Source organism: Canis lupus, chromosome 21, assembly GCF_003254725.2.
Source record: "Canis lupus dingo isolate Sandy chromosome 21, ASM325472v2, whole genome shotgun sequence".
Lineage (NCBI taxonomy): Eukaryota > Metazoa > Chordata > Mammalia > Carnivora > Canidae > Canis > Canis lupus.
Window position 1 is genome coordinate 10,589,808 of NC_064263.1, and position 26,793 is coordinate 10,616,600.

Below are 26,793 nucleotides of genomic sequence, written 5' to 3' on the forward strand. Positions count from 1 at the left end.
AAAACCATAGAAATCTTTAGTTCTGTGATTCACTTATTCATTTAACTAGACATCTTTAGTTCTAGGATTTCCTTATCCATTTAACAGGTATTTATGATCCCTAGCACAGACAAGGTAATCTGCCAGACAAAGTAAATCCAAGACAGCTACTTTCCCAAATTTGCACTCAGGCTCACAGCCACTGGAAGGCAAGGGCAGCAGCCAGACCCACAGTAGCTGAGGATTTGCCTCCCTTGCTAGTGCATTCTTTATGAATTAAGGGGCTGCTACTAACATGATCACATATTTTCCCATGAGACCGATATTATTTACCTTCTATAGAAGAATCAGCATTAATATAGGCCACACCACGCTCTTGAAGGACTCTGGAATTCTCCTATAATAAAAAAAGAAAGAAAATCATAAACATATACCATAACCTTCCCCTAAAACAATGTACATTTGCTGTGTGCAGATTTCTGAATTAAGCTGACCACAAAATCGATATATAAGATTCTCAGAACAGAGCTTGTTTGAAAGAATTTCAATAAATATTATTCTATGAAATAATAATAATATTTTAAGACTAAAATTTAAGATGACTCTGCCCATATTCTTAATATGGTAAATAGAAAAGGAATTGATTCCTTAGCCATGCCATGGTTTATCCTTTAAGAAATTCTCTTAGCAAACATGAATGACCTAAGAAAGAAACCCTTTTAGTGGAAATCTTCCTATGAATATCTCTCTCTTAAGTAGGCTCCAAGCCCAATGAAGCCCAACATGGGGCTTGAACTCATGAACTCATGCTAAAGACCTGAAGCTGAGCTCAAGAGTGGTACATTTAACCAACTGAGCTACCCAGGTGCTCCCCCCACCCATGAGCATCTCTTTATTTAAGCAGAGAATCTTGCCTGATTCTCAGGGAATGAACAATTTCAAATTTATGGGTTAAAAATATGTGAAGCATGAAGTTCTTCTATAGGATGGCACCACCTACTGGTCATGGCTGATCATTGCACAATTTTAAAATACAAAAAGTGTAGCCAGTTTTTTTTGAGCTATCAAGTGGATTTTGAATCTCCAAAACATGTAATTTCCTAAGTGTCCTGACAGTAAGAAAGAAAGTGGAAAAAACCTGCAACTCTCAGTGGTTAAAATAATTTGAAAGAGACAAATCTCAAAATATTTAGGCTCTTTCTGATGCCACCATAAATCTTTCCTATCTTCAGGAACATTACCTTACCGACCCACCCCACCACCACCCACCACCCACCAAAGAAAATTGAAGTTTACACAGCTTCTTATACTTCCTGGAGTATGCAATAGAAGCCAAATAAGTTTTACAGCATGATTGGAAGTTAATGAGATAAACATTAACTTTGCATACATTTATAGCTAATGCTTCTGTTCCACAAAGCCAATATATGCGAGTTTAAATATATGCACTATAAATTTTAAATCCAGTATAGCTAACAGAGTGTTATATTAGTTTCAGGTGTATAATATAGTGATTCAACAATTCTATACATTACCTAAATACTCATCATGATAAGCGTACTCTTAATCCTCTTCACCTATTTCACTCATCCCCCACCCACCTGCCCTCTAGTGACCATTGTTTGTTCTCTATAGTTAACAGCCTATTTCTTGGTTTGCCTCTTTCTTCCCCCTTTGGTTGTTTCTTAAATTCTACACACAAGTGAAATTATATGGGTATTTGTCATTCTCTGACCGACTTATTTCGCTTAGCATTATACTCTCTAGATCTATCCACGTTGTTGCAAATGGCAAGATTATGGTTGAAATATATATATATATATATATATATATATATATATATATATATATATATCACATAGTCACATCTTTTTTATCCATTCATCTACTGATGGACACTCAGGCTGCTTCCATAATTTGGCTATTGTAAATAATGCTGCTATAAACATAGAGGAGAATATATCTTTTGGAATTAATATTTTTCATATTTTTTCAGTAACTGCCCAGTAGTGCAATGACTGGATCATGTAGTAATTCTATTTTTAATTTTTTGAGGTATTTTCATACTGTCTTCCACAGTGGCTGCAGCAGTTTGCATTCCCACCAATAGCAGAAAGGTTCCTTTTTTCCACATATCGCCAACACTCTTGTTTTTTATTTTAGCCATTCTGACAGGTGTGAGGTGATACCTCATTGTGGTTCTGATTTCCATTTCCCTGATGATGGGTGATGTTGAGCATTTTTTCATGTGTCCATTGGTCATCCATATACCTTCTTGGGGAAATGTCTGTTCATGTCTTCTGGTCATTTTTTAAACAGATTATTTTTTGTGTTGAGTTGTATCAATTCTTTATATATTTTGGATACTAACCCTTCATCAGATAAGTCATTTGCAAATATCTTCTCCCACTCAGTACGCTTTCAGTACTGTTCTTTGTTTCCTTTGTTGTTCAGAAGGTTTTTATTTTGATGTAATCTCAATATTTTTGCTTCTGTTTCCCTTGCCTCAGAAGGTATATCTAGAGAAATGCTGCTATGGCAAAGTCAGAGAAAGTACTGCCTATGCTCTCTTTTAGGATTTTTATGATTTCAGGTCTCACATTTAGGCCCTGATACCTCCAGCTTTGTTTTTCTTTTTAATTGTTTTGGCTATCTGGGGCCTTTTGAGGTCCCACACAAATTTTAGGATTGTTTGTTTTAGTTCTATGAAAAATGCTGTTGATATTTGGGTAGGATTTGCATTAACTCTATAGATTGCTTTGGGTAGTATGGACATTTTAACAATATTTTCTCTCTGAATCCATGAGCATAGAATGTCTTTCCATTTGTTTGCATCATCTTCAATTTTTTTAATCAATATTTTAAAGTTTCCAGAATACAAGTCTTTCATCTCTATGGTTAAGTTGATTCCTAGAATTTTGTTATCTGTGGAACAATTGTAAATGGGATTGTTTTGTTCATTTCTCTTTCTGCTCCTTCACTATTAGTGTACAGAAATGCAACAGATTTCTGCATACTGATTTTGTATCCCACAACCTTACTGATTGTGTATCCCGCAACTTATAAGTTCTAGTAGTTTTTGGTGGAATTTAGGGTTTCCTATATATATAGTATCATGCCATCTGCAAATAGGGAAAGCTTTGCTTCTTCCTTACCGATTTGGATGCCTTTTATTCCTTTCTTTTGGCTGATTGCTGTGGCTAGGACTTCCAGTACTATGTTGAATAAAAGTGGTGAAAGTGGACATCCCTGTCTTGTCCTGACCTTAAGGGGAAAAGCTCTCAGATTTTCTCTATAGCATATGATGTCAGCTGTGGGTTTTCATATATGGCCTTTATTATGTGGAGGTATGTTCCCTCTAAAGCTACGTTGTTGAAGGTTTTCATCATGAATGGACATAGTACTTTGTCAAAAGCTTTTTCTGCATCTATTGAAAAGATTATATGGTTTTTATGCTTTCTCTTGCTGATGTGATGTATCATATCGATTGATTTGCAAATATTGAACCACGCAAGGATTAAATCACACTTAATTGTAGTGAATGATTCTTTAAGGTATGTTGGATTCAGTTGAGGATTTTTGCATCTATGTTCATCAGAGATATTGGCTTGTAGTCCTCTTTTTGTGTCGTGTCTTTATCTGATCTTGGTATCAGGGTACTGTTGGTATCATGGGATGAATTTGGAAGCTTTCTTTCCTCCTCTATTTTTTTTTCCTCTTCTGTTTTTTTTTTTAATTAGTTTGAAAAGAATACGTATTAATTCTTTAACTTTTTTATAGAACTCACCTGTGAAACCATCCAGTCCTGGACTTTTGTTTGTCAGGAATTTTTTTGATTACTGGTTCAATTTCATTGCTGGTAATTGGTCTATTCAAATTTCCTGTTTCTTCCTGATTCAGTTTTGGTAAATTACATGTTTCTAAGAATGTATCCATTTCTTCTAGGTTGTCCAGTTTGTTGGCACATACAACTTTTCAGTATAATCCTTTGTGTTTCTGTGGTGGTGTTATTTTTCTTTCATTTCTGATTTTATGTAAGTCCTTTTTTTTATGAGTTTAGCTAAACTTTTATCAGCTTTATAAACTTTTTAGCTTTATAAAGCTAAAACTTTATCGATTTTGTTATCTTTTCAAAGAAGCAGCTCCTGGTTTCATTGATCTGTTGTATTATTTTTCTATTTTGTATTTTGTTTATTTATGCTCTAATCTTTATTATTCCCTTCCTTCTACTAACTTGGGGTTTTGTTTGTTCTTTTTTCTTGCTTCTTTAGATGTAAAGTTAAGTTGTTTATTTGAAATTTTTCTTGTTTCTTGAGATAGGCCTGTATTGCTATAGTCTTCCCTCTTAGGACTACTTTTGCTGCATCTCAAAGATTTTGGACCATATTGTTTTCATTTTCATTTGTCTCCATGTATTTTTCAATTTCTTCTTTCATTTCTTGATTGACCCATTTACTGTTTAGTAGTTTAGTATTATGTTATTTAATCTGTGTATCTGTGGTCTTTCCATTTGTTTTTGTTTTTTTATGGTTGACTTTTAGTTTCCTAGTGTTGTGGTCAGTAAAGAAGCATGGTATGACTTCAATCTTTTTTAATTTGTTGAGGCTTATTTTGTGGCCTCATATATGATCTTTTCTGGAGAATGTTCCATGTACCCTTGAAAAGAATGTGTATTCTACTGTTTTAGGATGGAATGTTCTGAATATATCTATTAGATCCATCTAGTCCAAAGTGTCATTCAAAGGCACTATTTCCTTTTCGATCTTCTGTTTGGATAATATAGCCATTGACATAAATGGGGTGTCAAAGTCTCCTACTAGTTATTGTATTTCTATCAGTTCCTTTATATTTGTTATTAACTGCTTTATATATCTGGGTGCTCCCATGTTGGTTTCATATATTTAGAATCATTATATCTTCTTGTTGGATTATTTCTTTTATGATTATGCAGTGTCCTTCTTTGCCTCTTGTTACAGTCTTTGTTTTAAAGTTTGCTTTGTCCAATATAAGTATTGCTACACCAGGTTTCTTTTCATATTCATTTGCATAAGTGCTTCTTCATACCCTCACTTTCAGTCTGCATGGGTCTCTAAGTCTAAAATGAGTCTCCTGTAGGCAGCATGTAGATGGGTCTTGTTTTTTTGTCCACTCCATCACTCTTTGTCTTTTGATTGGAAGACTTAGTCCACTTACATTCCAAGTGATTATTAACAAATGTGTACTTATTGCCATTTTGTCACTTGTCTCGTGGTTGTTTTTGTTGTTCCTCTGTTCTTTCTTCCTTGGCTCTCTTCTTTCATGGTTAGTTGGCTTTCTCTAGTGACATACTTAGATTCCTTTCTCTTTATTTTTTGCATGTCTACTACTGGTTTCTGATTTGTGGTTACCATTTGATTTGTGTATCATGTCTTCTGTGTAGAGGTAAAATTACTTTTAAAGGGGCCTATCAAATATTATGCAGTGAGACTTTCTTCCTTATTTTTACCACGATCTAATTTAGAGTCAATCATAGAGGAAACATAAATGTGAAAGGTATACCTTACTATAAAGGCTCAAGGGGGTATTTTAATGTGTTTAGCTTTGGAGCTAATTTGGAAAGGGCAATAGAAACGTGTTATTTAATTTTGATGTTCGGTTTCTAGTGAAATTACTTATTTACTATCACACTCCCAGAAAGTGAAGATAAATTATTTTGACAATTGACATTAGACATTAAGTGGCTTCAAAGGTTCGAACAAAACAGTTCTCTAATACAAAGAGATTGTCATTTTTGAACAACGGGTGTTGTTTCAGATTTTGGAAAAAAAAAGTCTGAATATGTTCTCTCTGAAATCACTTGTTATTTTTACATCCTTGAGAATTAAGTCCTAACTGCCTTGTTATTATGAAAATTTATATTGTAGCAAATTATCAACTAACCTCTGCCCACTCAGTAGAACCAAGAAGCCCAAATTCTTCTGCATCCCAGCTTGCAAACAAAATTGTTCTTCTAGGTCTCCATCCTAAAATATATGTGTATACACATAAATGCTGGAAAAATGTATAATATATCTAAGACATTGTAAAACTCAACAGAAAAACAACACTAAAACTTCACTGGTTGTTTAGGAAAGGTGAACTGTGGTGAGCATTTTTACTTATATAATTTCCTTTCATGAGATTTTAAAGCTGATCGGTCAATACAAAGGAGCACATTTGCACTGAAAAGGGGGAAAATGTAGACATTGCAAAAATTCTGTGAGGTCATAATATTCTAATTGGTGTATAATGATTGGATACACACAGGCACCCATCTGGGCTCAGCAGCTGTCCGGAGTGAAAGAAGAAAGTGCTAGATGTGTTCTGTGTTCTGAGAGCAGATAGGACTGAGAGAAAATTCCTTACAGCTCTTCCACGTTCTGGCATTGCACAAACAATTGTTCAATGTCAGCTGGTTGTGTGATTTCACTCCATTCTCTGACAGAATTCATCAACAGAAGCTCAGTTAGCAGTACCAATATCTGTGGCTGCTACAATAATTCAGCATCATTCAACAAGGAGATGATATGGCTGTGAGTTATAAACACTGATCTTGGAGTTAAAGAAAGATCAAATTGAAATTCCCAGTTCTTTCACTTACTAGCAGTATGACCAAGAGGAAGTGATCTTTCCTTCATCTGTATGCCAGGAGTAGCAAAGTAAAGATGAAAATACTACTGATTTTTGGGAAGATTGCATGGAGTCATGTTTACAAATGCAGCACTTCGTACGTGCTCCAAAAACTTGTCATTATTTCAGTAAATAGCTCATTTGTGCTCAGTAAAAAATGTTTATCCCTACAGCTGAGTCCAGTATTTTATTTTTGCCAAGTTTGTTCATGGTATTATTCAAACTTCCTATAAGCTGTTATTCCTTATCACTGCATTCTTTTGGCATGCTATCATTGTCACTGTGATGTTTTGTACCCATCAGAGGGAATCTTATTACAAAATCGTGACAGTTTTTGGACTAATATTAAACACTAGCGAATTCATGAGCTATGTAGACTCAAGTCTTCATAATTCTGTGTTCTTAAAATGTAAGAGAGCTGTGGGGAAAAAAGAATAGAGTCCCTTTACATTTTGCTTTAAAGAGAGACACGGTTTCATGGACTGGTAGCCAAAAATTTGAGTTTAAACCCTGGTTCTCTGACTCTGACACACCCTAGCTACACGACACACTAGCTACACAACACACTAGCTACACAACATATTAGCTACACAACTGGATTCTATAAACCTTGATTAGCTTATTTGTGAAATGAGAACAGAAATAGCTAAGTAAAGTTCTCCCTAGTTGCTAGGAGTTCAAATAGATAACATATGAAAACACTGGTTCTCTGAGAAAACAACTACCAGGCAAACTTAACATATTTTTGCCACTGTTTTTATTGTTGCTAAAAAAACATGGATCACATTTCCAGCCCCAAACCCTCATTTGCAGGTCAGTAAACAGAGTGGATTTTCCTCTTTCAATGTGTATTTATGTTTAAAAAGCAGCCATTTGAACTAAATTTTATCTTTGTTTTCATAGGAAGATTCTAAAATGATTGGAGCAATGGTGCTAGGAGTATAAACCTAAATCTTGGTAGAGCAAACCATGGCTGAGGGTGTGGGAATGCAAATGTCAAGCTTTTGAGAATCCTGCTAGCCAGCGAGACCAGTACTCTTCTGAGAAACCGTCCATCTCCTCACTTACGTGGTACACTTGACCTTATGTGTGAGGCAAGAAGGGCCCAGGGAACCTCTACTCACAGTTCCCTGATCAGGACACTTTAGCCTATGACATAATTTTGGCTTGTCCTCTCCTGTGAAGAAACCCATCCCCACCTTCTTTGTTGTTAAGAGTGACCCCTAACAACAGAATTCCTTTATTTCAGATTATGATTTTATGAATATCAATAATGTAAACATTACTCTATAAATAATCAAAAATAAAGAAACAGTATAGTTAACTAACCCACTTGAGTAGGATAGCCACTAGTTATTGAAAGCTGTTCTATGCTAGTATGTATTACTAAGTAATTGATGCTACGCAGATGGTATACTTTGCACATACCCTCTCAGGTGACCCTGCACACAATCTTGTGAGAAGGTGGTAATTCTACACACTTTACAGAGGACTATAGCCTGAGATTCAGAGAAGTTGATATTTTCACTTTCTCTTTATATTACCTTCTTTTTTCAGTGTTCCAAAACTCCTCACAATTTCATGAACAACAGCTGCTCCGCTCTGAGGGTCAATGCCACCAAACACCCATGAGTCACGGTGACCTCCAAGAATGACATATCTGTCTAGAAAGCATCATTGCAAAATTACTTGTCATTCCAGGTCAATAACAGAGCAAACTGCAAATGACTCAAGAGTATCTAAACACAGAGCACTCACGACTCAAAGAAAGATACCAAGGCTCCTGAAGATTTGTGTAAATATACTATTTTGTTCTGATACTGATGTATGAAGAAAACATGAATGTGATAAGCAAGGGTATACTTCAGTTTATGATAGTAATCGTAAGTATGTAAGTAACGGTAAGTATAGAAGGACAGAAATTATTCTACCACCTCTTTATAATTCTCTGTTACTCCTCTCTTACCTACATATCACTTTGCTTCCAGTATTTTCAGAGTGGGAGAGCATAGTAGTCACAGAGTAAGTTCTCCACTTCTACTCCTTCTAGTCAATTTTCAAGGTACTGCTCAACAGTTTCCCCGCTCTGTAACTCTTTAGTAGCTTCTATCGGGGACAGAATTGCTTCAAATATCCAGCTCTCAGAGCAATACTATTATATCTTGCAAAGCAGTTACCACACTTGAACATATGGCTTTTTGTCCATATCTCTATGTCTTCATTTTATCCCTCTATCCCTCATGACTAATACAGAGCCAGCAAAAAAAGGTACTTGGAAAGATTCAATGAATTGCCTTTTATATGTTATTTCATACTCACTGAAAGTATACCAATATTCTTTGTTCCTGAAAGAAAGCAATGACTGCTTCTAAGAAAACTATGTGATTTAACCATATGCCTGTTGGTAACATTTATAACCATAATTTCTAAGGGATCAAAACATAATGAAGTAAGGCTATTTATAAAATGTATGAACCTGTAGGTCATCTGAAATTCTGTGGAAATCATGTGTCTATATATCTCATTAACTTCAATGTAAAAGAAAATTCTGCAAAGGATCCATTAATTCAAGGTTAACTTAATTTTCTTTTTTTTTCTTCTTTTTTCTTTTTTTCTTTTTTTTAGTTTTTTAGAGAATGAGCACACATGAGTGGGGTTTGGAGGGCAGGGGCAGAGGGAGAGAGGAAGTCTTAAGTTGGCCCTGGAGCCCAATTTGGGGCTTGATCTCATGACCCTGAGATCAAGACGTGAGCCGAAATAAGAGTGGGATGCTTAACTGACTGAGCCACCCAGGAACCCCAAGTTTACCTTAATTTTCTGAGTGTTATCTTTTATATAGATGCTTGTAGCTATCACGAAGATATTTCCTCAAGCAAAATATGTGGTAAACAAATCCAGAAAGCTCAGAGAAAATACCTAAAAATGATCTCTCCCTGACCTTCCTCCCCCTTGATCCTTTCATTGAAGCATGCACAGCTCAACATTAACTAATCCTGGGCATCTAACCAACCCAGCCCTACATTTACTTTTCTTACATTTATCACAATACAAAATCACCTCATATTCATGTATCTTGTGTTTATGTAAATTCCATCAAGGAAGAATTGCTGTGCTTCATTACCCTACATTCTCAGAGCTCAGAGCAGTACCTGGCTCAGAAGAACTGCTCAATCAATATTTGCTGAACAAATGATTAATTTACCTGGTTCTACTGCTCCTCGGAGAGTTCCAATCACATTGTATATTCTTGTCACTTTGTTGTTAGAATGGATGTGCATCTTGACTTTTCTAATTCAGAAATAGAGGACACATTCTGAAAACACTGGTTAACACTGCCGCTCACAATTTTGTTTAACCTTAAGTTTCTAAATGTACACAATGCAAGAATTCCATTGTCCAGCTGTGCAATACTAATGACGTAACTGTATTCCCTTCTAAAACCTATGGTTTTGTTTCCTGCTGGTACTAGATATATAGTACTTTTCCAGTTATCGCCTATAATTGTTTTTTCTTTTCTTTTTTTTGAGAAAGCTTTTCTCCCCTGAAAGGAAGTTGCAATAAAAATAGTCTCTTAACTGTGTAGAAGAGTTTCCAGTGAAGCCAGGTCCGACATTGTAGGGCACTTGGAGACCTCCTCTCCAGCTGCTATCTGGTGGTGCTGCCCCGCCCATTTTCCTATTGAACACAAAGGATTATTAGCTGGAGGAAAACTCTGGAGCTAACAGTTAAAATGTCAAAGAGCTCGCTTTCTTGAGTGCCAGCTCACAACAGCTTCCATGAGTCAGGGAAATGCCATTTACCCCTTACTGCGACTCTTATGAGGTGGGAGCTACTATTACTCTCACTTCAAAGATACGAGGCATGAGGCTTAGAGAGATAGGTAACAGGCCTTAAGTTGTGCTGCTGGTATGTGGTATAGCTGAGGGTCAAATATTTACTAAGAATCCAGACTCTGCGTTCCCAGCTTCTAACAGAAAGCCAGTTTAAAAGTTCTTTCCAGGGCACTCTCTGAGGAAGAGCTCTGATGTCAAAGCCTGGGATTTTCTATTTTGTCATTTCCCCACTGATCAATATATCCCCATATTGTCATCTATTACAAAGTGCTTTCACAGGTATCTATTAGGGAGCAAAGAAGAGCAAAGGAAAGGATTTCACTTCAATCAACAGGTCCTAAAAGTTTCATATTTTTTTCTTTTGTAATTTAAAAAGGTAAAAGGATTCAGGCAGACCATCCAGTCTATGCCACTAACCCCAGTTACTTCTCAGCAGGTGACTGGGGAATATAATATGATAATGTTTATGGAACAAAGGGGTCCTTGTGGTATACTACAACATATCTGCCTTTACTCTGTTAAGAGCACTGATGGACTTTTTCGTGATTTGGGCACAGAAACCAAATGTACCCTTGCAAAATTGCAGCAAATAAAGGTATGTGGTTCAAGGGGAAATTAAGAGTATGGGAAGATCAATCTATCTTTTATGACCTTATCTGTCATCATAAAGATAAGATGACGCACCCTAGGCTTTACAGTGGAGCACGCTCTGCACCTCCTCCTTTGTTCTGTGCCTACACACAACTACTGCTCCCTGCCTGCCTATTTGAGGAAATGTGATTAGTTCTACTTGACCTAGAATCTACTGCACACATAATGTTAAAACAATCGATTAGATTATCTTCTCATAGAAAACTAATTATAAGTAATATTCTGTTTTAAAATGCTCTATCAGAGAGTAAATGCTTAATGCTTACTTTTTCCTCTCTCACTAAGGAGCTTGGCTAACAATATTTTCAAGTAACATACTATATAAAATTTGTTTTAATAAAATTTCACATAAACTTATAATAAATTTATAATAAAATTTCACATAAAGAGCATCAGTAACACCAAGAGGCATTTTACACTGGTAGAAAACATAATCAGTCAAAACAGCAAACTATTAAATATGCAAAAATATTGCAGAACACAAGTGAAGAAAAATATACCTATCCTTGACTATACATAAAATATTACTATAATGGTATATTGTAGGTTAACAATGCTAATGGCTTTTGGTGTGAATGGGTAAATACAAAAACCTTTTACTGTATACTCTTCTGAATTTTGAACGTGTAAATGTATTTTCTTTTCAAAATAAAAATATGAAAAACAAAAGAAGGTAAATTCATCATGAATTAAAGTCAATTGTGTATTATAACATAAGGAAGGTAATAGTCCAGAGTCCCACAAAATAATAAAATAAAGAGATGAAATTATAGTGCCCCACAAGGAGAAGTAAGCAGATGACTAGAACAGAATATAATAGCTGTATGTAAGAATCTAATGTATCAATTTAAGAAATATCACACATCTATGGAGAATAGACGTATTAGTCAAAAGATGTTGTGGAGATAATAGAGATACAAACTTCTTTAGATACTTACTCGCTCTATAAATAAAACATAGATTTTAAGAAAATTAAAAAGTTGAATATTAAACTTTCAAGTCACAAAAATTTCAGGAAATATAAGTAAATTTTGAAAATGTCAAAAAAAAAAGAAAATGTCTCTGAAAAGATTTGATAGTAGATGCTCAATAAATATGTATAAACATTATTGCATTTAAAATCTATATCTTGGGGATCCTTGGGTGGCTCAGCAGTTTAGTGCCTGCCTTCAGCCCAGGGTGTGATCCTGGGGTCCCAGGATCGAGTCCCACATCAGGCTCCCTGCATGGAGCCTGCTTCTCCCTCTGCCTGTGTCTTTGCCTCTCTTTCGCTCTCTCTCTCTGTGTCTCTCATGAATAAATAAATAAAAATCTTTAAAAATAAATAAAATAAAATCTATATCTTTATAGCAAATTTATTTTTATTGTTCCATTTGCAAAGATTTATTGTCTACAATGCTCAAGATAATGTGTTATACCCACTAAGGAACACAAATATGTATGTGACATGGTGGTTCTACCAAGAAGTTTAGTCAGAAGTTAATCAGAAGATACATATAAAACCAACTATGATATAAAACGAAGCAAGACAAATGATAGAGATAGTTCTAAGGAATATAGAAAAAAGAAAGCTAGATTTAGCTTGTGGGATCATAAACAACTTTCTAGAAGTTTTATTTGTTTGAATTTTAAAGGATGTGCTAAGATCTGGGCATGGAAGATGATGTGACAAGCATTCCAGATATAAAGTATGATTTAAAGAGGTACAGATGCAGAAAAGTATAGAGCAAGTGTCAGGCATGGTGATTGTTTTGGCTGAGGTATAATATGATTAGGGTACCATGACAGGAGCTTGAGAAGGAAAAGACTGCTTCTGGAAAGATGGATATATGCTTTACCCTATTCTTCCTGCTAAGTACAACTAAATTCTCTGGACCATATGGACATAGAAGACAAACATTAGGTTCTGAAGGGTGGAGAGAATAGAACAAAACTAGCTTGAGACCTCAGGATACAAAAAAAGACAGTGGTGGGTTCCCTCAGTTTCCTTTTTGGCTTATCTACCCCAGATTTGGAGCTAAAGAAGCTGGCAAGCCAGAAATGTCATGTGGTACATATGGAACACTCTGTCAATAACTGAATACATGTTTTTCTCAAATGCACATGGAACATTCTGTCAGAATAGACTATATATTAAGCTGTGAAATGAGTCTAAATAAATTTAAATGGCTGAGATCATGTAACCTTTTTATTAATTATATAATCTGTTTATTAATCCAGCCCCAAAATAATTGGCAATCAGTAACAAATGGAATTGTGGAAATATGCAAATATATGTAAATCAAACAGCTGTCTCTTAAATACCCAACAGGTGAAAGAAAAAAAATCACAAGACTAATTAGAAAATACTTGGTGATGAATGAAAATGAAGACATAACATATCAAAACTTAGGGGATGCAGCTAAAGCAGTGCTTAGAGAGAAATGTATAGCTGTAAACATCCATATTTAAGAAGTAGAAAGACATTAAATCAATAAACAAGTCTTCTACCTTAAAAAACTGGACAATAAAGGCAGACCAAACTTGTATCCAGCATAAGAAAGAAAATAATAAAGACTGTAACAAAAATAATTAAATACAGAATAGAGGAACAAATAGAGAAAATCCATGACACCAAAAGTTGATTCTTTGACCAGATTAACAAAATTGAAAAATAATAGTCTGACAGATGCTATTATTATTGTCATTATTGTTGGTATTGCTATCATAATCCTAGTAGTTACCTAGGGAGGCAAATAAAAACCATATAATCACATTCCCTTCTATATAGATAGGAATCCCTCTCCCCCCAAGTAAATGTGGTTTTACTTTACTAAAACTCACATCTCATCAACTTTTTATTGAAATTCTCAGCATTCTTGGGCCATTATACGACTTACGTCTCTCTTCATCTTCTCACGTATTTATTAAGAAACTTCCATTTTGGGATGCCTGAGTGGCTCAGTGGTTCAGCATCTGCCTTCGGCTCAGGACCTGATCTCGAGTCCAGAGATCAAGTCCCACATCAGGCTTCCTGCGAGAAGCCTGCTTCTCCCTCTGCTTATGTCTCTGCCTCTTTCTGTGTATCTCTCATGAATAAATAAATAAAATCTTAAAAAAAAAAAAGAAACTTCCATTTTATGATGTATCCAACTTGTAGAACACCATCTTTTCTAATTAATACCTACTGCGAAATGGCTAATCGTTTGTCGGCATCTGGGAATTGACTGTCAAGGACAAGGAGCATGCTCCTCACTTAAGTGCGTAAATGTGTAAAGGAAGTAAATCTGCACAGTGAAATTCATAAACAAATTATATGTTCTTTGAAAAAAAATTTATAAGACTAAATTCCAGTCGTATAGAATATTTCACAATATCTTAGAAAGTATGGAAGATGAAATAGAAGGGGCTCCCAGCTGGCTCAGTTGGTGGAGCATGCAACTCTCCACCTCCATCTCCATAAACTCTCCATGAGTTTGAGCCCCATGGTGGGTGTAGAAATTACATAAAAATAAAAAAAATTTTTTTTAAAGAAATAGAAGTTGTTTTCCTGCTTTTAACATATAAAGATCATCTCCTACTTCCAAGTAAATTGTGCTTCTAAAGTTCATTTTTAATTATGGTGTTTTCAATGCACAATACACTTTTCCATAGAAGTTATGTTACTAATAGTGATTACATTTACAAGACAGCTTAAAGAAGCTGACTTAAATACATTAGAGGTAAACTGCATTTGTGATTTTTTTCCAATCAAGTAATTCTAGCACACATTTAGGACATAGCTGACACTGACCTAGTTAATCAGAGCAGTCAAATGGTAGACATAATTAAATATACCTCAAGTCGATTCCATATGATCTTTCCTTCTCTCCCTCCATGCATTCTTTTTCTAATTACAAAGATATTACAGGTTCGTTTTTAAAGAAAACTTTTGCATAATTGAGATTACTCTCTAAAAACTTAATATCTATCTTTAGACATATCTGTATGTATCTAGATATATAGATAAATCTGCCATTTTCACTTAGTAGCATAAATGTGTTTCCACATCTCTAAACATTCTCATACAACATATATTTTAATGGCTCCATGCACTATCACAGCCAGTGATGTATTTGGCTACTTACCAATTATTGAAGATTTGTGTTATTTATAGTTTTTCACTACTATAAATAATGTTACAATCTCTTTATCTTTTAAATATCATGAATATTTAGACTTTATTTATAAAGATGCTTAGACATACACGTAGTCCATGACACCCTCAAATATTGTGCCTGGATCCTGAATTCTAACCCATGTGGTAATGATAAGAGCCCAAAAATAAGAGACCAAGGTGCTATTCCTTAATCTGCCATTAAATGGGACAGATCCCTCCACTCTCTGAATGTCAGCCTCCTAAACTGTAAAAGGAGGGCATTGAATTAGCTCATAAAAAGTCTTAAAAAATAAAAATAAAATATAAAAAGTCTTCTTATGGAGGGGGCACCTGGGTGGCTCAGTGGTTGAGCGTCTGCCTTCCGCTCAGGTCATGATTCCACGTCCTGGGATCAAGTCCCACATTGGACTCCCCATGGGGAGCCCGCTTCTCATTCTGCCTTTGTCTCTGCCTCTCACTCGCTGTCTCTCATGAATAAATAAAGAAAATCTTAAAAAAAAAAAAAAGGCTTCTTATGGAACCTGGAATAAAATTATTAAGAGTATTTTAAACTCAAATAAGAAAAGTTACTAACAAGCCAGACGCTTCTCTCACAATTCTATTGACAGAGAAGAAGACATCCTCTCTCCTTCCCAAAGGAGACTGGACAAGAAGGGACATGCAGATGGGAGAACGCAGGGCAGGAGAGGGGGAGGGTTCAAATGTCAGGAAATCAGAGGGGGGAGAGGAATAGAGGTGGAAATAAAATGGGATAGCTTTCACAGTGTATTATCTGAGGTTACCCAAGTCGTAGCCAACATGAGGATTAGATGAGTAAGAGATTTCTTAGGGGAAAAGCCTGTGAGAGAAATAGCGAGGGTTTAGGGGGAGTGAGGAGGCAAGGCTGATAAAGCTAACAGACTGCAATACAGGTCTCATATAGGGTAAAGGAGAAAGGGAAGGAAGAAAAGGGTGGTGGGTGGTGGCATCGAGCTGGGCAAGCCTGCTGTGGAATCCTGAGCCAAAGTCTCCCATGAGAGGAGCCCTGTGCCTTCCAGTAATGGGCCTGTTTTAACGTTCCCGCTGCAACCAGTCATTGACTGGGAACACCTTTGGGAAGCATGGCCTTTACACAAACAGGGTGGTGGATTTCGAAGCAGAGTAGCTCGAGCCACAGATCACTCATGCCCTGGGCAATTGGAGAAGTGAAAGTCTCATTTTCATGACACACACTGGATACCACTAGGTAATACAAATTCCAGAACAGAACCACTATTCTTTAAAATGGTGATAAAATTATAGGGTCTACCATCTAAGGGAATTTCAGCATTTCTGAATACTGACAAAATATTCAGATGTTGAATATTGCCAATAGTTGAAGACTGCCAGTAAAGGAAAATACTCAAACAGCCAGCCATCTGTTTGCTTCTTACAAACTTACTCCAGGAGTTTCTGTGCATCATTGTATCCAATCGGATGAACAGGAATACTCGGAAGACCAACAGCCTCTGTGACTTCACGTCTATAAGCATACTCTGAAAAAGAGGTGAATGTATGTTAGTAAAAATTTAGTCCCTTTCAAAAGTTTTTCTGTACATCACCTTAAACACATCCTTATATCTCACTTTTATTTTTAAAATAAAAAGTTTCAAATGTTAGTGAGTATGTGGGGCAACTGAAACTCTCCTACATTCCTTGCAAAAGTATAAAACTATTCAGTCACTTTGGATAATTCTTTCAAAAACTAAGGTTAAACAGAATTGTGCACTCAGACACAGCAAGTACTTCCCTAGGTATTTCCCCAAGGAAGAGAAAAATATATGTCCACAAAAAGACGTGTACAAGTTGTTCATAGCAGCTGAATTTGGGCAGCCAAACACAGGACATAGTGCAAATGTCTGCCAACAAGAGCAGGAATAAACAATCTGGTGCAGCACATATACTAAATTTGGAACAATACGGAGATTAGCCTGGACGTTGTGCAAAGATAACACACAAATTAATGCAGCATTCCATTTAAAAACAAACCAACAATCTGTAGTATATGCACAGAGTAGAATTCTACTTAGCAATAAAGAGAAACAAACTACTAGTACACACAATAATACAGATAAATCTCAAACCATTATACTGAATAAAAGCAGCAAAGTACAAAAGTATATACACTAGGGGTACCTGGGTTGCTCAGTTAAGTATCTGCCTTAGGCTCAGGTCATGATCTCAGGGTCCTGGGATGGAGCCCTGCACGGGCTGGCTCTGTGCTCCACAGAGTCTGCTTCTCCCCCTCTCTCTGCCCCCACCCCTGCTCATGCTCTAATAAATAAAAACTTAAAGAAAAAAAAAAGAATACACATTGATTCTATGTATATGAAGTTCAAAAGCAAAATTAATGGTGAGAGATATCAGAATGGTTCATCAGAAAAAGGAGCAAAGGGAACTTTCTGGAGTCATGAAAATGTCCAGTATTATTTTGAGTGATACAGATATATGCAATTTAAAATTTTATTGAACTGAATTCTTAAGATCTGTGCACTTTATTATATGTAAACTATTTCAAAATAAAAACATATTGTCATTTCTTCAGATTTAAAAAATATGAGTGATTTTTCCTTTTTTTCTCCAAATTTTAAATTATTTAATAAGAACTTTAGGTGATTGCAAAAGTATATTTTTTATGAGTAAAAAATCCCATATAATGATATGTGATGTGGAATTTATTTAAAAATTTTCCTAAGTGACAACAAAAAACGGAAGAAAAGAGATGAAACAAGATTGATAAAATGTTGGTAATTGTCTATTTTTTGTATGTCAGAACTATTCCATAATAAAAAGTAAAGCTAAAAGAAAAAGGAAAGGAAAAAAAGAATAGGACACAAAAGAGAATTCAATAAACGTAAGCCTCCTAGGGATACCATTTCCCCCCCCCAAAATACTATGGTTTAAATTTAAGGATAATCAACAGAAATATCCCAGTTAAGTTCATTTTACATTCATAATTTTAGCTTTGTAAAACTGAGATTAAGACAAGTTGTATTTTTTTTTTTAACTTGGGAATAAAGAAGTAAGTGAAGTTCAGGTATATTTATGTGATTTTATTATAGGATAATATGAATTGTTTAAAAAATCTATGACAGTATACTATAGAGAGTGTACAAAAAGATTTATAAAGCCAAAATACATAAGCTTTAAAGGAGTCTACAACTTAACAGAAAAACCAGATGAAGAATAAATAGGAATCTGCCACAGATACTTTGACGGCCTATTTTATACTAGTTCTACACCTTAACTAGTTTTAAACCACAAAAACTCAGGAGTGCCTGTGTGGCTCAGTTGGTTAAGCATCTGCCTTTGGCTCAGGGTCCTGGGATTGAGCCCCATATCAGGCTCCTCGCCCCTGTCCCTGCTCGTGCTATTTCTCGCTATCTCTCTTTCAAATAAATAGATTAAAATCCTTAAAACACACACACACACACACACACACACAACTCAACGATTACAGATTCTTGTACATATTATCAAGTAGCTGAAAACATTCAAAATAAATGGGTTCCCTTTGTTAGTGATCAAACTATAGTTCTACAGGGGAGCATTCGGCCTTACACAAGCATGTGCTTTGGGAGCCAGGCTGCCTAAAGTGGAATTCTAAGCCCTCATCTAGTGGTGTGGCGATCTGGGCAGATCATCTTCTTGTCTCCCTTGCCTCCTTTGTCAAGCAGAGGGGCAGTAATACTACAAAGCCAGTAGCTCTTAATACATGTAAGAGCAGTCATTCAGGAAACACCCTTAGAAAGCTATCACTATTGGGTTTATACAGCAAAGATGCAATAAGCATTTTTTGGACTCGGTATTTTATTTCTTTATTTTTCTCAAAAGATTTTATTTGTTTACGGTGGGGGGCAGGGAGAGGGGCAAAGGGAGATGGAGACAGAGAATCTCAGTCAGACTCTGTGCTGAGCGCACAGCCAGATATAGGGCGTGATCTCACAGTCATGAGATCACGATATGAGCTGAAATCAAGAGTCAGACACATAACTGACTGAGCCACCCAGGCACCCCTGGACTCTATATTTTAAGTGTGCCATTCCAGGGGTTTATAAACTTCTTTCATGCTATCCCTTATTGCTATTTCCAACTAGGAAATCCAAAACCTATAAAAACCATAGATTTGGAGGGAATTTACTTGGCATCAAAACCTGATCTAGGAATGCCTGATCTGATGCGGTTGAGCGTCTGCATTCGACTCAGGGTGTGGTCCTGGAGTCCCGGGATTGAGTCCCACATCCGGCTTCCTGCATGGAACCTGCTTCTCCCTCTGTCTGTGTCTCTGTCTCTCTCTCTCTCAGTCTGTGTCTCTCATGAATAAATAAATAAAATCTTTAAAAACAAAAACAAAAACCTGATATAATGCAAACTCATTAGACAGCAAAATCTAACTTGAGCAGATATGTGGTTATTCATACTGTTTATCATTTATTATTTACCTCCGTTAGTAAGATTATTCATAAATTTTATAGCAAAAATATTTATATACCTTCTTCCTGTATTATATCCCAGCCTCCAGGGTGTTAGGCAATATATGGTATATGCACCATGTTACTTTTTTTAATATTAATTTTTTAAAGGGATTTTATTTATTTGACAGAGAAGGAGAGAGAGAACAAGCAGGGGGAGCGGCAGACAGAGGGAGAAGAAAAAGTAGCCACCCCACCGAGCAGGAAGCCCAAAGTGGGGCTTGATCCCAGGACCCTGGGATCATGACCTGAGCGGAAAGCAGACACTTAACTGACTGAGCCACCAGCTGCCAGCACCATGTTACTTTTAAATATCTGAATTCTAAAACCTATCAGGCACAAGGGTCCCAAATAAGAGATAAGGGACCTAATCCAATAATTTTCAGGGTTTGAAACTCTAACTTACTTCTTAGAGGCAAAGAGAATTTTAAAAAGATATACTTCATTTGGAAATCCCTTAATAAAATCACTTCAAAATGTTTTTAAGTTTCTTGTGATGATTAAGGCCTGACCATTTACCATTTGCTGGGTATCCAGGTGTGAGAGGGTCCCCTGCACCATTAAGATTTAAGATATTCCCACGCTGGACTCCGCCACCAGGAAGATTCCAACCATCTGGATAGGACTTCACCCCAGGAGCAAAGTAATCAGCAGGATCTGAATACAAAATGACTCCTTTGGCCCCTGCCAGCTGGGCGTTTTTAACCTGGAAGCACAATGTGTTTATTTCAGATTGGTTGTTCCAGATTTGATAATATCAATTTTTTTTTGAAATTACACTTAAATGAATAGCCAAACTTTATTCCAATCTTTAATCATTAGACCTACAACAAAGGATATCTCACAGAGAACTGGCTTTGCTTTTTCCTACTTCAAATTCTAAAAATGGGTTTCTAGAAAAAAAATTAATTAAGAAAAGAAAAGAAAAGAAAAGAAAGAAAAGAAAAGAAAAGAAGTTTCTGGGGATGGATCATCCCTCAGAGCATGAGATTTGGAAAATGTCCATAATACTGATAGCAAGTACTTGCTGTTTCTTCCACTAGTCTCGAAGCACAAGAAGCAAGTAAACTCCACAGGCCAGACTGAAATTTAATTTCTCACAAAAGAGAAAAAAATTAACAGATCAAGTGAGAGTAATTTTTAAAAACTGCTATGTATAATTTGGTTTATCTGATTACCTATAATAACAATTCACATTAAAATTTAATTTAGTACATATTTTTAAAGACAATATTGAAAACAAAGATACTGATAGCAACAACAAATCAAATGAATGCTTCTATGTAGACTACACACATGATTTGTAGGTGTGGAGAAATCTGTTCTGTTCTCCCTGAATTTCTACATTCATCCAAACACCACTGACCCAATTTAAAACCCCTGTCTATACACTAGTAAATGTGTCCTTCCCATAACGTGGGCATGTCAAGAATAAGAGAGGATCATGGTTCTCAGAAAGTTTTATGGGTGTGTTTCTGCACATGTAAAGATATCAAATGATTTTTTATATTTAGAAAAATGGAAAAAGAAATGATTTTTACCTTATTTCCTCTAAAAATCTTCCCATATCTCGCAATCACAATCTTCCCAGAGCAATTGATCTTCAGGTCCCTCTCTAGTTTAAAGAAGTCTTCAGTCTGTGCATAGTTAACATACACTAGATCACCCTGTTGAGATCAGGAATGATTTAGTATAAGTAAGATGTAATACAAGGAGGTTTCTCTGCTGGAGGATTGTTTCACATCTTTGAATGAGGGAAGAGGCAAGAAGGTGCAAGAGGGTCAGAAAAACATGAGCTTCACAGAATAGATTCAAGGGAGAAATGAACTTGAATTCAGGCAATGGCCTGAGTTAGAGATGTTATGAATTTAATAGTAAGCTTTGTTTATATGCCTCTACTAGAGTGGCTCTAATGCCATGGAAGTGTTTCCCCCCCAAATTTATATGTATATACAGTGCGGCATGCAGTTTGAAGGGGTCCAGGCACTCTAGGTTAAGAAACCCTTGACAAGAACTTTATTCTCTTAGAAGTATTCACAAATGGGTCTCCATAACTACCAGGTAAGGAAGAAAGGTCAGGTAATATAATGGCTTTACGGCTCTGGTTTCATATTATTATTAGTATGACCATGTGCAAGTCTCATAACATCTCTGAGTCTCAATACTCTCATTTGCAAATGACCTGTGGATTAGACCAGTGTTCTCCAGTTTTTTCTTACCTACTTCCTTAAATTAATTTTGAAAAGCAACATCCTCCTTCATATACTTACTTAATATCTAAAATTGCTTATCATACCCTTAAGTTGCTACAACAAATGCAATTGCCAGCATATTATAAGTACAGATATTTTGAAAAGCAATTGTACATTACGTTTGTATGTATCCAAAGGAATACACACTCTATACTGATTTATTCTTCAACATCATCCATTTAAAAAATACAGGAAGACACTCTTCAGTCAGAATTGTATCATCCTTTTTCTCTTTGAGCTTCTATTTTGTCCACCTTTCCCCCAGAGAATTGTACTCTACAGTAAAATATATTTATCCTGGACATTGGGATGTGCTGCCCAGATTCGCCTTGAGTGAAGACATTCTCACTCCCGCTGCAAGGAAGGCTCTCTGCAGACAGCCTTCAGTTCCCAAGCCTCTTCAGGAATTGCTTCAGCTACGGACAACCACCCTGCTCAAAGTCATGCCTCTTTCTAGGATGACACACAGTCCATGATTGATGTATGTGGGAGTATAAAGCCTTCGACATTTTAGTCCAGCCCAAGGCAGTTCTGAAGGGCTCTACTGACTCCAGAGCTGCCCTTCAGGTCAGCTGAGGCGGTCTCTAAACTGGCAGTGAGAGTCAACTGTTCCCTCTGCTCAATCCAGCTGCCCTTCCCTCCTCTGACACAAACTACTGATCCCAAGAGAACATTTCTTAATTAACTTCTAGCATGCTACATTTCATTTCAATTTCTGTCACTGGGAATGTTTGGAAGTCTTTTCTTGATCACTGCCAAACTTCCCTTGATTAAGAATATATATAAATTCACACACATACACACTCACACACATATATGTGTGTGTATATATGTGTATGTGTATATGTATGTGTGTAAATATTTGTGTGTGTGTATATATACGTGTGTATATATTTGTGCGTGTGTGTATATATATACACATTTATAATTTTGAATGTTCTGCGATGTCTTGTGACCGGATGTATGCACTAAGAAAATGCTTTAGGAGTAAGCTAATTATTAGTAGTATCAAACTGAGTCTGACAATGTTACAAATGTGTGTAAATAATACCAAAGCATAAAATTTTACTTGAACTATATCTCTTAATGTTATCAGATATTAAAACATTAGGTCATTGCATGAATAAATTATAGCTAGAATGAGACACGACTCCACATTAGTTCTATTCACATTTCTTGCTTTTAGACATAATTTCTGAGAAACTGAGATGGGAACCAAAGAAGTTTTGTTATGGAATTTTCACTAAATAACTTAATCTCCTTCCAAGTTACAACACCCAAATCACACACTGATCTATTATCCAAGTTAATTCTAATGATGTCAGCTAGACACTCAATTAGGCTCATCTGATTTTGTCTAATTGCAAACCATCTGACTTGCCAAATCACTTGTTGCCCAGCTGTTAGAATCTTTCACTATTGTCTCTTTTTCCAGAACTTCAGAGATTTTTATGACTCAGAGATATGCTTTCTATTGTTTTAGGATGGATGAGAGATGTCTTTCATTTGAGGATAATGATTATAAATAAGGAAGTGGGGACAAAGTACCAGCAGGACCTGACCATGGGCTAGTTCTCAATCCAATGTAACTATAAACTGAGAAACTGGCAGAGGAAACTGATTTCTTTAAAATGATCTCATGTCTCCCTTTGGAAACTCTTCACCCCTCCTAGTTTGAAGTCCCTATGCTGGACAACTTTTTGTATCCTATAATTTTATTTTATTTTCATTGTTTCCCTATGTGGCTAATTTCTCATAGCATGTTCACAACAAATTTATGACAGATACCAAAATAAAGTTGTTTCTAAGCTACTTCTGGGATTCTTTTGACAAACTTGTTGAAAATGTATCCTTATGGACTCCACAGTCCACAGTGTTCTACAAACAAGGGATTCAGCAAATCCCCGTCCTTGGAGGAACTTACATTCATGTGAAATGCAGAAAGATAAGATAATAATAAAAGTAATAACTAAGTAAATTATACAGTATATTAAAAAGCGATTAATTTAATTTAGAAAAATTTTTCAAGGTTGAAGAGGCAAAGAGTAAATTAGTACATGGGTGCATGCAATTTTAAATGAAAAGAGGAAAAGTCTCCTGAGAAGGTGGCATTTGAATCTTTGCTTCAGTAAAGGGATTACTTTTTGCTCTTATATTTCTTCCTCAAGCAATGCAATATTTAGTTCTTCTATTTCTTCCTCAAGGAATCCAATATTAATGCAATATTAATGACAGCACTGTATGTCCAATTTATAATTGTCAGGCCTCTCTGGGGCTCACTATCATTCTGTGACTAGAGAGTTATTAACCAATCTGATTTCAGCAAACTTCGTTTTAGTATATCAAATTTCAAATTTTAGTATCGAAATTTCAAATTTCGCTTGAAATTTATCCCTAATTCAATATCACTAACTTTGGGGTGACCACATCCTTAAATACATGTAAATTGTGGCTATATGTTGATAAAGCTGCAATCCTCACAAAACAAATTATGATGAAGGGATTGGAGAAGACATTAGTTGAAACATGACAGTATACTTTGAAAATGAAAACAAGCGTGACTGATACTCCTCTGGGCACTTCACAAACACAAGTTGTCACTGTCACTTAGAAAAAAGCTTTGTGGGCAGCCCGGGTGGCTCAGTGGTTTAGCGCCACCTTCGGCCCAGGGCGTGGTCCTGGAGACCTGGGATGGAGTCCCATGTCGGGTTCCCTGCATGGAGCCTGCTTCTCCCTCTGCCTGTGTCTCTGCACCCCCCTCCCCCCTCTGTGTGTGTGTGTCTCTCATGAATAAATAAATAAAATCTTTAAAAAAAAGAAAAAAAGCTTTGTTCTCAGACAATGACCTTCTTGTAAAGTTTACACTGTACCATTGTTCTATGACTGGGAATAAATACAATCTTGCACTGCCAGTTTAGAATTTTCCATTTCTTGCAAGCTTCCATCTTCCTGCTCTTGTTAATTGAAACCAAACTGGGAGGCCAGGCCAGTGGCTCCCAAAGTATGGTTCTTAAAACCTCAGAATCCGTGTCATCTAGGGTCTTGTTAGACATGAACTATCAAGACCTACCAAACTCAAGGGAGTGGGAACTAGAACTGGTGTTTACATGTCTTATGGGTAATTGTGGTACACAATGAAATTTGAGAACCACTAGATTAGAATAGATTTTTATAAGACCTTGTCAAATTGTTCATTTCAAATAGCCTAAAGCAGAGTCCAGTATTTCACACTCCAGAAAATTCAGATGTAGATCCAAAGCTTATTTACAGTGAATTATCTTAAGCATACAGACAGACATACATAACTTTAAAAAGAATTAATGTTGCACTGGCTGAGTAACAGGTGATCCAGGGAAGAACATCCACCAACAAACTCATCCAATATTCGACACAAACAAGAATCTTGTGCAGAATCACAGGCTCTATTTTCCCATTAATCTAGAAGAGTTTAAGTGTACTTGAAAGAAATGAGTTAATAATCTCTATGACTCTTATGAGTAGAATAATTCTGTTAAGGTCCACAAATTATTTGGGGATTTCAATTGATTATATATTAAAGCCACAAACTAATGTGGGTAAAATTTTCTCCTTATAGCATTGTGTCTTCTCATCTAGAAATGTAATCTGTTTCTTTATACATAACATTTTCGCTGCTCAATAAATTTCACAGTGTTCTTCAACAACTTCACATTCATTGAAGACGTCTAAAGCATACTTTAAATTTTATGACTATTTTTTAAAAGATTTTATTTATTTATTTATTCATGAGAGACACCAAGAGAGGCAGAACACAAGCAGAGGGAGAAGTAGGCTCCCTGCGGGGAGCCTGATGTGGGACTCGATCCCAGAACCCCAGGTTCATGCCCTGAGGCAGACGCTTGACCACTAAGCCACCTAGATGCCCCTTTTAGAACTATTATAAATTATATTGTTTTGTTATATATCATGTTATTATACACTATTTGCCCATATATACTTAAATCCAATCTGATAATATTAATGCTATTTTTAAATAATGAAGTATTAATATTTTTTGTATGTTTTGGTTTTTCAGATATATCACCATAAATAACAAAAAGGATTAATAAAGAAGACCCAAAATACAAAAGCATAAGGAGAATAATTGGGCAATATTAAAATTAAAGATATCTTTTTAATAAAGGGGAGCTTGGAGCACCTGGGTGGCTCAGTCAGTTAACCATCTGCTTTAGGCTCAGGTTGTGACACCAGGGTCCTAGGATCAAGTCCCACATCGGCCTTCCTGTCCTCTTCCTTTCCCTCTGCCTCTCCCCCTGTTTGTGTTCTAAATAAATAAATAAACAAATAAATAAAGAGAAGCTTAGATAACATGAACAAATGGGTGAAAATTAGAAGAAGGTATTTGTAATATTTAAACAATATGAAATAAATAAGTAAAACATTTAAGAAACCCTTAAATTTAATAAGAAAAGGGCTAAAAATTCAACAGGAAAATTAGAAGATTATACTTAGACATTGCACAGAATAAACCCCAGAATGGCTAATAAATAAATTTGTTTAGAGATGAGCAACCTCACTTGTAATCAGAGAAATGTGAATTAAAATAAAATAAGGGCAAAAATTCATAGTTACATAACTTCAAGAGTTGACGAAAATATGAGGAAAAAGGATCCTCATTTAGTGTCAGTGGAAGCAATAAACTGCTAGAGTTTGGACATTGTGAAATTAAATCCCACACCTGAAACAGAATCCCACACCTGATTTACTGTAAACAGAGAAACCCCTACAAGCCCAGATGGGGATGTGTATGAGGATGTTCGCTG

At 35.9% G+C, this 26,793-nt stretch overlaps 1 protein-coding gene across 3 annotated transcripts in view; it reads right to left on the reverse strand.

Moving 5' to 3' along the window:
- FOLH1B (folate hydrolase 1B) overlaps positions 1 to 26,793 on the reverse strand; it is a 65,371-nt gene that overhangs the window by 20,660 nt on the left and 17,918 nt on the right. For all 3 annotated transcript variants that reach the window (XR_004808050.2, XM_025419350.3, XM_049099070.1), the window contains 8 exons: positions 21,281 to 21,406; positions 20,259 to 20,445; positions 16,670 to 16,763; positions 10,204 to 10,302; positions 9,830 to 9,915; positions 8,172 to 8,291; positions 5,899 to 5,981; positions 313 to 376 (listed from right to left, as the gene is read on the reverse strand). Coding sequence is in view for 2 of the 3 variants with exons in the window: in XM_025419350.3 (XP_025275135.1) it covers positions 313 to 376; positions 5,899 to 5,981; positions 8,172 to 8,291; positions 9,830 to 9,915; positions 10,204 to 10,302; positions 16,670 to 16,763; positions 20,259 to 20,445; positions 21,281 to 21,406 (859 nt within the window). In the remaining variant the exon portion in view is untranslated. The remainder of the gene's footprint in view (positions 1 to 312; positions 377 to 5,898; positions 5,982 to 8,171; positions 8,292 to 9,829; positions 9,916 to 10,203; positions 10,303 to 16,669; positions 16,764 to 20,258; positions 20,446 to 21,280; positions 21,407 to 26,793) is intronic.